This window comes from Pristiophorus japonicus, chromosome 3 (assembly GCF_044704955.1).
Source record: "Pristiophorus japonicus isolate sPriJap1 chromosome 3, sPriJap1.hap1, whole genome shotgun sequence".
Lineage (NCBI taxonomy): Eukaryota > Metazoa > Chordata > Chondrichthyes > Pristiophoridae > Pristiophorus > Pristiophorus japonicus.
This window is the reverse complement of record NC_091979.1, coordinates 195048190-195060604: the sequence shown is the minus strand read 5'-3', so window position 1 is coordinate 195060604 and position 12415 is coordinate 195048190. Positions and strand designations below refer to the sequence as shown.

Here is a 12415-nt window from a genome sequence, read left to right as displayed (position 1 = left end):
GGTCCATGTACTCCATGCACTGTATATTTGACTGGTCCAGGTATTCTGTGCACCGTATATCAGACTGGTCCTGGTATCCATGCACTGTATATTAGACTGGTCCCAATAACCTGTACATCAGACTGGTCCAGATACCTCCTGCACGATATATCAAACTGGTGCAGATACTCCTTGCACCGTACATCTGACTGGTCCTTGTACTCCATGCACTGTATATTTGACTGGTCCAGGTGCCCCTTGCACCATATATCAGACTGGTCGAGATATCCTGTGTACTGTATATCAGGCTCATCAAGTAACTCCATGCACTGTAAATCAGACTGGTCCAGGTACCCTATGCACTGTCTATCAGACTGGTCTAGGTATCCCATGCTCTGTAAACCTACCTCAGCTTGGAACCCCGTGCACTGTACATCAGACTAGTCCATGTACTCCCTGTATAACAGACTGGTCCAGATCCCCGTGCACCTTCTATCAGACTTTTCCAGTAACCCATGCTCTATATCTCGGACTGGTCCAGAAAGCACGTAAACTGTATACGAGTGGTCCAGGTACCCCGTGCGCTATATATCAGACTGCTCCAGGTACCTCCTCCGCTGTATATCAAACTGCTCCAGGTACATCCTCCATGGTATATCAGACTGGTCCAGGTACCCCATGCTCTGTATATCAGACTGATCCCAATATCCCTTGCACCGAACATCAGCCTGGTCCAGATATCCCATGTACTGTATATCAGACTAGTCCATGTATCGCATGCACCATATATCAGGCTCATCGAGTAACCCCATGCACAATATATCAGACTGATCCAGGTACTCCCTGCACTGTATATCAGACTGGTCCAGGTACTCCCTGCTCTGCATATCAGACTGGTTCAGGTACTGCCTGCACTGTATATCAGACTGGTCCAGGTACTCCCTGCACAATATATCAGACTGGTTCAGGTACTCCCTGCACAATATATCAGACTGGTCCAGGTGCCCTTGCAATGTATATCAGACTGGTCCAGATACCCTGTATATTGTGTGTCAGACCAGTCCAGTAACCCCGTGCACTGTATATCAGACTGGTCCAGAAGCCCATAAACTGTGTAGCAGACTGATCCAGGTACCCCGTAAACAGTATATCAGAGTGGTCCAGATACCCCCATGCACCTTCTATCAGACCAGTCAAGGTACCCCATACACTGTGTGTCAGACTGGTCCAGGTACCCCGTGCACTGTATAACAAACTGGTCCAGGTGCCCCTTGCACCGAATATCAGAGTGGTCAAGATACCCCATGTACTGTGTATCAGACTGGTCCAGATACCTAGTGCACTATATATTAGACTGGTGCAGGTAACCCGTGCACTATGCAGGTAACCCTTGCACTGTATATCGGACTGGTCCAGTTACTCTGGGAACTGTATATCAGACTGGTCCAAGAACCCCGTGCACTGTATATCAGACTGGTCCAGATATCCCGTGCACTGTATATCAGACTGGTCCAGATATCCCGTGCTTTGTATGTCAGTTTGGTTCAGGTACCCCATGCACTGTATATCAAACTGGTCCCGGTAATCCAGGCACCGGATATCAAACTGGTCCTGGTAATCCTTGCACCATATGCAAGAACATAAGAAAAAGGAGCAGGAGTAGACCATATGGCCCCTTGAGCCTGTTTCGCCATTCACTAAGATCATGGCTGATCTAGCTCATCTCCATTTTCCCGAATGATCCCCATATCCCTTGATTCTGTTAGTGTTCAACAATCTATCGTTATCAGTCTTGAATATACTTGACGACTGACCATCCACAATCCCACAGGTTGCCCTTCTAAGATTGAAAGGTCAATTTGTCACGACCTGATTTATTTTTAAACTTTTAAAGAAGTTTAATGACCAGAAATTAAGGAATACTTAATGAAATCCACTCCATATAACGCTGTTTTGTTGAGCAGTGTGAATTGTACCTACCATACTGCTTTAATGCTTCCACCTGGTGCTGCTCGAGCACCTCTTCAAAGTTGTTTTGCAGCTCATCGATTTTATTCGCATTGATGATCTCAATTTTACTGAAATAAAATAACCTATATTAAAAAAAACTCGCCCCTTAGCTCTTTTGTCCGCACTCCCGATCACCACGGTGAAAAACCTTGAATTGTTTTCATCGGCAGGCTTGCCAACTCACCAGGGCAAGTTGCACTCTTGTTATGAAAAGCAATTACATCTGTTTAAAGCCTCAGTCCCAGGATGCTTTTGAACGAAGTAGTGGAAAGCATTGGAGTAAATGTTTTAGCATATTGACAAGGTAAATCCAGTACACGTCAGATTCAGGCCTGGGGACCCTCTTATTCCACTACCCGGTCAACATTACTAGGTTAGATGTAGCACACACATATCTTCCCACACACCCTTCACTCCCAACAATGGATCTCTGTTGTATTGCTTGTTGGGATACTTTAAAAAAAAATCAAAATCACTCCCTTCCCTGTAACCCCACAGGTTTTCACAGTCCTACCTCAGATCTTCCTGATGCTTTCTCTGCATCACCAAGTTTGCCTCCTTGCCCTCACTCTGAAACTGGAACCAATAACATTTACAGTGAGATGCTGTTGAATACATAGAAATATAGAAATTAGGTGCAGGAGTAGGTCATTCAGCCCTTCGAGCCTGCACCACCATTCAATAAGATCATGGCTAATCATTCTACTTCAGTACTCCTTTCCTGCTTTCTCGCCATACCTCTTGATCCCTTTGGCCATAAGGGCCATATCTAACTCCCTTTTGAATATATCTAACGAACTGGCCTTAACAACTTTCTGCGGTAGAGAATTCCACAGGTTAACAACTCTGAGTGAAGAAGTTTCTCCTCATCTCAGTCCTAAATGGCTTACCCCTTATCCTTAGACTGTGACCCTGGTTCTGGACTTCCCCAACATCAGGAACATTCTTCCTGCCTCTAACCTGTCCAATCCCGTCAGAATTTTATATGTTTCTATGAGATCCCCTCTCATTCTTCTAAACTCCAGTGGATACAAACCCAGTTGATCCAGTCTCTCCTCATATGTCAGTCCTGCCATCCCAGGAATCAATCTGGTGAACCTTCGCTGCATTCCCTCAATAGCAAGAATGTCCTTCCTCAGATTAGGAGACCAAAACTGAACACAATATTCCCGGTGTGGCTTCACCAAGGCTCTGTACAACTGCAGTAAGACCTCCCTGCTCCTATACTCAAATCCTCTAGCTATGAAGGCCAACATGACATTTGCCTTCTTCACCGCCTGCTGTACCTGCATGCCAAAGTTCAATGACTGATGTACCATGACACCCAGGTCTCGTTGCATCTCCCCTTTTCCTAATCTGTCATCATTCAGATAACATTCTGTCTTCCTGTTTTTGGCCACCAAAGTGGATAACCTCACATTTATCCACATTATCCTGCATCTGCCATGCATTTGCGCACTCAACTAACCTGTCCAAGTCACCCTGCAGCCTCTTAGCATCCTCCTCGCAGCTCACACCGCCACCCAGCTTAATGTCGTCTGCAAACTTGGAGATATTACATTCAATTCCTTCATCTAAATCATTGATGTATATTGTAAAAAGCTGGGGTCCCAACACTGAACCCTGCGGCACCCCACTAGTCACTGCCTGCCATTCTGAAAAGGACCCATTTATTCCAATTCTCTGCTTCCTGTTTGCCAACCAGTTCTCTATCCACGTCAATACATTACCCCCAATACCATGTGCTTTAATTTTTCACACTAAGCTCTTGTGTGGGACCTTGTCAAAAGCCTTTTGAAAGTCCAAATACACCACATCCACTGGTTCTCCCTTGTCTACTATACCAGTTACATCCTCAAAATATTCTAGAAGATTTGTCAAGCATGATTTCCCTTTCATAAATCCATGCTGACCTGGACCGATCCTGTCACTGCTTTCCAAATGCGCTGCTATTTCATCTTTAATAATTGATTCCAGCATTTTCCCCACCACCGATGTCAGGCTAACCAGTCTATAATTCCTAGTTTTTTCTCCCTCCTTTTTAAAAATGTGGTGTTACATTAGCTACCCTCCAGTCCATAGGAACTGATCCAGAGTCGATAGAATGTTGGAAAATGACTACCAATGCATCCACTATTTCTAGGGCCACTTTCTTAAGTATTCTGGGATGCAGCCTATCAGGCCCTGGGGATTTATCGGCCTTCAATCCCATCAATTTCCCCAACACAATTTCCCGCCTAATAAGGATATCCTTCAGTTCCTCCTTCTCACTAGACCCTCGGTCCCCTAGTACTTCCGGAAGGTTATTTGTGTCTCCCTTCGTGAAGACAGAAGCAAAGTATTTGTTCAATTGGTCTGCCATTTCTTTGTTCCCCATTATAAATTCACCTGATTCTGACTGCAAAGGACCTACATTGGTCTTCACTAATCTTTTTCTCTTCACATATCTATAGAAGCTTTTGTAGTCAGTTTTTATGTTCCCTGCAAGCTTCCTCTCATACTCTATTTTCCCCGTCTTAATTAGACCTTTTGTCCTCCTCAGCTGAATTCTAAATTTCTCCCAATCCTCAGGTTTGCTGCTTTTTCTGACCAATTTATATGTCTCTTGCTTGGATTTAACACTTTCCCTAATTTCCCTTGTTAGCTACGGTTGAGCTACCTTCCACTTTTTATTTTTACTCCAGACAGGGATGTACGCATTAACCTTCTGATTACTTCATGTTTTGGCAGCATTCACAGCACAAGTATACATTACACTACACAACATTTCAAAAAGTGGTTTCATATTAATTTCTAATACCTGTAACTGTCATAAAGCAAAGTTTGAGAGATGTAATGTTTTTAACTCTCACTGTAAATTAATACAAGCTTTTGACTGACATCATTTAAAACAAATCTAGATGAATATCTGGTTAGGAACAAGTTGAGTTATATTGGCAAGTACAGATTGAAGATGAGGTATAATTTACAGCACAGAAACCGGCCATTCGACCCAGCTGGTCTGTGCTGGTGTTTATGCTCCACACAAACCATTTCTCACCCTACTTCATCTCACCATATCATGAAATTATTTTCTCCCCTGTGTGTTTATCTAACTTCCCCTAAAAGGCATCGATGCTATTTGCCTCAACCTGTTAGTTAGCAAGTTCCAGATTCTAACCACTCTCTGGGTAAAGAAGTTTCTCCTGAATTTTATATCAATTTACTCAGGATGCAAAATGACAATCAGGTATCAGAGATACTGCAACAGATTCTTTTTCATCGTGGTACCCATTAGCTTTGATACAGTTGACAGTGCTGTTCTGTAGTTCTTGTTTTCAGACCTTCACACCCTTGGAGAATAGTGTGAAGCAATATAAGGATTAACAGGCTAATTAACAGTTTGACAGGCCACGACGTGAATGCTTCTTCCATGGTTATAACCAGACAGAAAGGTTAGTTAGTCCTGTATGGCAGGAGGCTCCACAACCCATATAATGAGGGGTGCGTCACCCACTGGTCACAAGTATCCAACTACATGTCGATCCAGAATTCAGAGCCAGCGATCCACTTACCAGGACTGTCTGGAGCGAGTTTCAAACTCTGCATCACCTGACTCAGAGGCAGGAATGCTACTACTAGGCCAAATGCTTGCTCGGTCTGCTGCTTTTACCAGCAGACAGAAGCACTTGAAACAGATGATCTAGGTAGTCATCTCGGACTGGGTACCAGGTACAACATGGTAAATATGTGTGCACACTAGGTCCGTGCAGCAGAGCAGGTCTCCAGTTGTCTTGGGTAATCCTTGCCACTGGACCAAGACCTAGCTCTGTCAAGCCCGTGTGGTGGCTAGTAAAAAAAATCCACGTACAGGCATCTTCCACCCTTGAAGATGTAGTTCAGGTTCTTCATTCGAAACACCTATGAACTCATCCTTTTTTTTTGGCGCGGAAGCAAGTCATCCTCGTTTCGAGGAACTGTCTATGATGATGATGGGGTAAATATTAACATAGAAAATAGGAGGCGGCCATTCAGCCTCTCGAGCCTGCCATTCAACATGATCATGGCTATCCTTTATCTCAACACCATATTCCCGCTTTCTCCCTTTTGTGTCTAGAAATCTATCTCTCTCCTTCTTAAATATACTCAGTGACATGGCCTTCTTCGACCATACAAAGGCCTTTGACACTGTCAACCGCGAGGGTCTATGGAGCATCCTCCTGCATTTCGGCTGCCCCCAAACGTTCGTCAATATCCTCCGCCTGCTCCATGACGACATGCAGGCCGTGATCCTTACCAACGGATCCACCACAGACCCAATCCACGTCCGGACCGGGGTCAAACAGGGCTGCGTCATCGCCCCAACCCTCTTCTCAAACTTACTCGCTGCCATGCTCCATCTCACAGTCAACAAGCTCCCTTGCTGGAGTGGAACTAAACTACAGAACCAGTGAGAAACTGTTCAACCTTCGTAGTCTCCAGGCCAGGTCCAAGACCACCCAACCTCTGTCGTCGAGCTACAGTACACGGATGACGCCTGCGTCTGTGCATATTCAGAGGCTGAACTCCAGGACAAAGTCGACATATTTACTGAGGCATATGACAGCATAGGCCTTATGCTAAACATCCGTAAGTTAAAGGTCCTCCACCAGCCTGGGCTCGCCACACAGCACTGCCCCCCAATCAGGATCCTCGGCGTGGCCCTGGACAACATGGACCATTTCCCATACCTCAGGAGCCTCTTATCAACAAAAGTAGACATTGATGAGGAGATTCAACACCACCTCCAGTGCGCCAGCACAGCTTTCGGCTGCCTGAGGAAAAGAAGACCAGGCCCTCAAATCTACCACCAAGCTCATGGTCTACAGGGCTGTAGTAATTCCCACCCTCCTGTACGGCTCAGAGACATGGACCATGTGCAGTAGACACCTCAAGTCGCTGGAGAAATACCATTAACGATGCCTCCGCAAGATCCTACAAATCCCCTGGGAGGACAGACGTCCTCGACCAGGCCAACATCCCCAGTATTGAAACACTGACCACACTTGATCAACTCCGCTGGGCAGGCCACATTGTCCGCATGCCAGACACAAGACTCCCAAAGCAAGTGCTCTACTCGGAACTCCTTCATGGCAAACGAGCCAAAGGTGGACAGAGGAAACGTTACAAGGACACCCTCAAAGCCTCCCTGATAAAGTGCAACATCCCACCAACACCTGGGAGTCCCTGGCCAAAGAGCGCCCTAAGTGGAGGAAGCACATCCGGGAGGGCGTGAGCATCTCGAGTCTCATCAGCGAGTGCATACAGAAAACAAGCGCAGGCAGCGGAAAGACCGTGCGGCAAACCTGTCCCACACTCCCTTACCCTCAACGACTGTGTGTTCCACCTGTGGCAGGGACTGTGGCTCTCATATTGGACTGTTCAGCCACCTAAGGACTCATTCTAAGAGTGGAAGCAAGTCTTCCTCGATTCCGAGGGACTGCCTATGATGATCCTCTATCTCAAAACCATATTCCCGCTTTCTCCTCATACTTCTTGGTGCCTTTTGTGTCTAGAAATCTATCTATCTCCTTCTTAAATATATTCTGTGTCTTGGCCTCCACAGCCTGCTGTGATAGAGAATTCCACAGGTTCACCACCCTCAGTGAAGAAATTTCTCATCTCAGTCCTAAATTTCCTGCCCCTTGTTCTAGACTTCCAAGCCAGGGGAAACATCCTCCCCACATCCAGTCTGTCCAGCCTCATCAGAATTTTATATGTTTCAATGAGATCCCCTCTCATTCTTCTAAACTCTAGTGAATGCAGGCCTAGTCGGCCCAATCTCTCCTCATACGACAGTTCTGCTATCCCAGGAATCAGTCTGGTGAACCTTCGTGCACTCCCTCTTAGGTAAGGAGACCAAAACTGCACACAATACTCCAGGTGTAGTCTCACCAAGGCCCTGTATAACTGTAGTAAGGCACCCTTGCTTCTGTACTCAAATCCACTTGCAATGAAGGCCAACATATCTTTTGCCTTCCTAGCTGCTTGCTGCACCTGCATGTGTGCTTTTGATGACTGGTGTACAAGGACATCCAGGTCCCTTTATACATCGATATTTACCAAGCTATCACCATTTAAATAATACTTTGTCTTTATGTTTTTCCTACCAAAGTGGATAATTTCACATTTATTCACGTTATGCTGCATCTGCCATGTGTTTGCCCACTCGCTCAACCTATCTAAATCGCCTTGCAGCATCTTTGCATCCTCCTCACAACTCACAATCCCACCTAGTTTTGTGTCAGCAAACTTGGAAATATTACATTTGGTTCCCTCATCCAAATCATTTATATATATTGTGAATAACTGGGGCCCAAGCACTGATCCCTGTGGTACCCCACTAGTCACTGCCCGCCACCCCGAAAAAGACCGGTTTATTCCTAGTCTCTGTTTCCTGTCAGTTAACCAATTTTCAATCCATGCCAATACATTACCCCCAATCCTATGTGCTGTCACTTTGCACACTAACCGCTTATGTAGGACTTTATCAAAGGCCTTCTGAAAATCCAAATACACTACATCCACTGGTTCTCCCTTATCTATTCTATCAGTTACATCCTCAAAAAACTTCAGTACGTTTGTCAAACACGATTTTCCTTTCATAAATCCATGTTGACTTTGTCTAATCCTGTTGATATTTTCTAAGTGTCCCGATATCACATACTTTATAATAGACTCCAGCATTTTCCCTACTACTTATGTCAGGCTAACCAGTCTGTAATTCCAGGTTTTCTCTCACCCTTTTTTAAATAGTGGGGTTACATTTGCCAATCTGCAGGAACTATTCCATAATCTATAGAATTTTGGAAGATGACAACCAATGCATCTACTATTTCCATGGCTACTTCTTTTAGTACTCTGGGATGCAGATTATCAGGTCCTGGGGATTTATCGGCCTTCAGTCCCATTAGTTTCTCCAGCACTATTTTCTTACTAATAATCATTTCCTTTAATTCCTCTTGTTCACTAGACTCTTGGTTCCCGAGCATTTCTGGGACATTATTTGCATCTTCTTCTGTGAAGGTAGAACCGAAGTACTTATTTAATTGTTCTGCCATTTCCTTGTTCCCCATTATAAATTCTCCTATTTCTGACTGTAAAGGACTTACATTTGTCTTCACTAAACCTTTTCTTTTTACGTACTTGTAGAAACTTTTGCAGTCGGTTGTTAGATTCCTTGCAAGTTTACTCTCATACTCTATTTTTCCCTTCTTAAATCAATCTCTTGGTCCTTTTTTGCTGAATTCTAACCTGCTCCCAATCCTCAGGCTTGCTACTTTTTCTGGCAACTTTGTATAACCCCTCTTTGGATCTAATACTATCCTTAATTTATTTTGTTATCCATGGTTGGGCCACGTTTCCTTTTGCGTTTTTGCACCAGAAAGGAATGTATAACTGTTGCAATTCATGCATTCGTTCCTTAAATATTAACCATTGCCTATCCACCATCATGCCTTTTAATGAATCTTCCCAATCTATCATAGCCAATTCATTCCTCATATCTTCGTAGTTTCCTTTGTTTAGATTTAGGACCTTAGTTTTGGATTGGACTACTTCACTTTCCATCTTATTAAAGAATTCAATCATGTTATGGTCACTCTTCCCTAAAAAGACCCCACACAACAAGACTGTTAATTAACCCCCTCTTGTTGCACAATATCCAATCTCGGATAGCCTGTTCCCTAGTAGGCTCCTCAACATACTGGTCTAAAAAAAAACACACTCCAGGAATTCATCCTCCACAGTATTGTAACCAATTTGGTTTGGCCAGTCTATATGTAGATTAAAGTCAACTATGATTACTGTAGTACCCTTGTTACATGCATCTCTAATTTCCTGTTTGATGCCATCCCCTACGACAACTGTTTGGAGGCCTAGAGACAAATCCCACTAATGTTTTCTGCCCCTTGGTGCTCCTTTGCTCCACCCAGACTGATTCTACATCTTGATTTTCTGAGCCAATATCCTTTCTCACTATTGCTCTGATTTCATCCTTTACTTACAACACCACACCACCCCCTTTTCCTTTTTGCCTGTCCTTCCTAAATATCGAATATCCTTGGATACTCAGTTTCCAACCCTGGTCACCCTAACCTGCCCCCGCCTTATTTAGTTTAAAGCCCTATCTACCTACCTACTTATTTGATTCAGTAGAACTCTGGTCCCAGCATAGTTCAGGTGTAGTCCGTCCCTACGGAACAGCTCTATCTTTCCTGAGTATTGGTGCCAGTGCCCCTTGAATCGAAACCCACTTCTCTCACACCAATCTATGAACCACGCATTCATCTCCCTGATTCTATGCCAATTTGCTGTGGCTCAGGTAAAAATGCAGAGATTATTACCTTTGTGGTTCTGCTTTTCAATTTAGTCCCTAGCTGTTCAAACTCTCCCAGCAGAACCTCATTCTTAGTCCTACCTATATGTACCACGACAACTGGATCCTCCCTCTCCAAGTTCTTCTCCAGCCCGGAAGAGATGTCCTTTACCCTGGCAACACAGCCTTCAGGACCCATGCTGTCGGCTGCAGAGAACCCTATCTATCCCCCTAACTATACTGTCCCCTAATACAACCACCATCTTCTTTACTCCCCCCACTTGAATGGCTTTCTGCACCACGGTGCCTTGGTCAGTCTGCTCATCCACCCCACAGACTAAACACTTGTCCACAAGGGTTGCAAGAACCTCAAATCTATTGGACAAGTGCAGGGACTGAGGCTCCTGCAATACTATCTCCTCGATCCCCGTACCTGCCTCACTCACAGTCATATCCGCCTGTTCCTGACAACGTGTCAATTCTAAAAGTATTTAATCTAGAGGGTGTGGCTGCCTCCTGGAGCAAAAGGTCCAGGTAACTTTTCCCTCCCTGATGTTTCGCAATGGCTGCAGCTCGGACTCCAGCTCCTCAACTCGGAGCCGAAGTTCATAAGAACATAAGAATTAGGAACAGCCATCTAGCCCCTCGAGCCTGCTCCGCCATTCAACAAGATCATGGCTGATCTGGCCGTGGACTCAGCTCCACTTACCCGCCTGCTCCCCATAACCCTTAATTCCCTTATTAGTTAAAAATCTATCTATCTGTGACTTGAATACATTCAATGAGCTAGCCTCAACTGCTTCCTTGGGCAGAGAATTCCACAGATTCACAACCCTCTGGGAGAAGAAATTCCTTCTCAACTTGGTTTTAAATTGGCTCCCCCGTATTTTGAGGCTGTGCCCCCTAGTTCTAGTCTCCCCGACCAGTGGAAACAACCTCTCTGCCTCTATCTTGTCTATCCCTTTCATTATTTTAAATGTTTCTATAAGATCACCCCTCATCCTTCTGAACTCCAATGAGTAAAGACCCAGTCTACTCAATCTATCATCATAAGGTAACCCCCTCATCTCCGGAATCAACCTAGTGAATCGTCTCTGTACCCCCCCTCCAAAGCCAGTATATCCTTCCTTAAGTAAGGCGACCAAAACTGCATGCAGTACTCCAGGTGCGGCCTCACCAATACCCTATACAGTTGCAGAAGGACATAGAAACATAGAAACATAGAAACTGGGTGCAGGAGTAGGCCATTCGGCCCTTCTAGCCTGCACCGCCATTCAATGAGTTCATGGCTGAACATGCAATTTCAGTACCCCATTCCTGCTTTCTCACCATACCCCTTGATTCCCCTAGTAGTAAGGACTTCATCTAACTCCTTTTTGAATATATTTAGTGAATTGGCCTCAACAACTTTCTGTGGTAGAGAATTCCACAGGTTCACCACTCTCTGGGTGAAGAAATTCCCCCTCATCTCGGTCCTAAATGGCTTCCCCCTTATCCTTAGACTGTGTCCCCTGGTTCTGGACTTCCCCAACATTGGGAACATTCTTCCTGCATCTAACCTGTCTAACCCCGTCAGAATTTTAAACGTTTCTATGAGGTCCCCTCTCATTCTTCTGAACTTCAGTGAATACAAGCCCAGTTGATCCAGTCTTTCTTGATAGGTCAGTCCCGCCATCCCGGGAATCAGTCTGGTGAACCTTTGCTGCACTCCCTCAATAGCAAGAAGGTCCTTCCTCAGGTTAGGAGACCAAAACTGTACACAATACTCCAGGTGTGGCCTCACCAAGACCCTGTACAATTGTAGCAGCACCTCCCTGCCCCTGTACTCAAATCCCCTCGCTATGAAGGCCAACATGCCATTTGCCTTCTTAACCGCCTGCTGTACCTGCATGCCAACCTTCAATGACTGATGTACCATGACACCCAGGTCTCTTTGCACCTCCCCTTTTCCTAATCTGTCACCATTCAGATAATAGTCTATCTCTCTGTTTTTACCACCAAAGTGGATAACCTCACATTTATCCACATTATACTTCATCTGCCATGCATTTGCCCACTCACCTAACCTATCCAAGTTGCTCTGCAGCCTCA

The 12415-nt window shown here is 45.0% G+C and overlaps 1 protein-coding gene across 1 annotated transcript in view; it reads right to left on the bottom strand.

Moving 5' to 3' along the window:
- Positions 1-12415, bottom strand: part of LOC139255081 (flagellum-associated coiled-coil domain-containing protein 1-like) — a 147287-nt gene that overhangs the window by 95241 nt on the left and 39631 nt on the right. The window contains exons 7-8 of the mRNA XM_070873870.1: positions 2504-2565; positions 1960-2057 (exon numbers count right to left, since the gene is read on the bottom strand). Of these exons, the coding sequence (XP_070729971.1) occupies positions 1960-2057; positions 2504-2565 (160 nt within the window). The remainder of the gene's footprint in view (positions 1-1959; positions 2058-2503; positions 2566-12415) is intronic.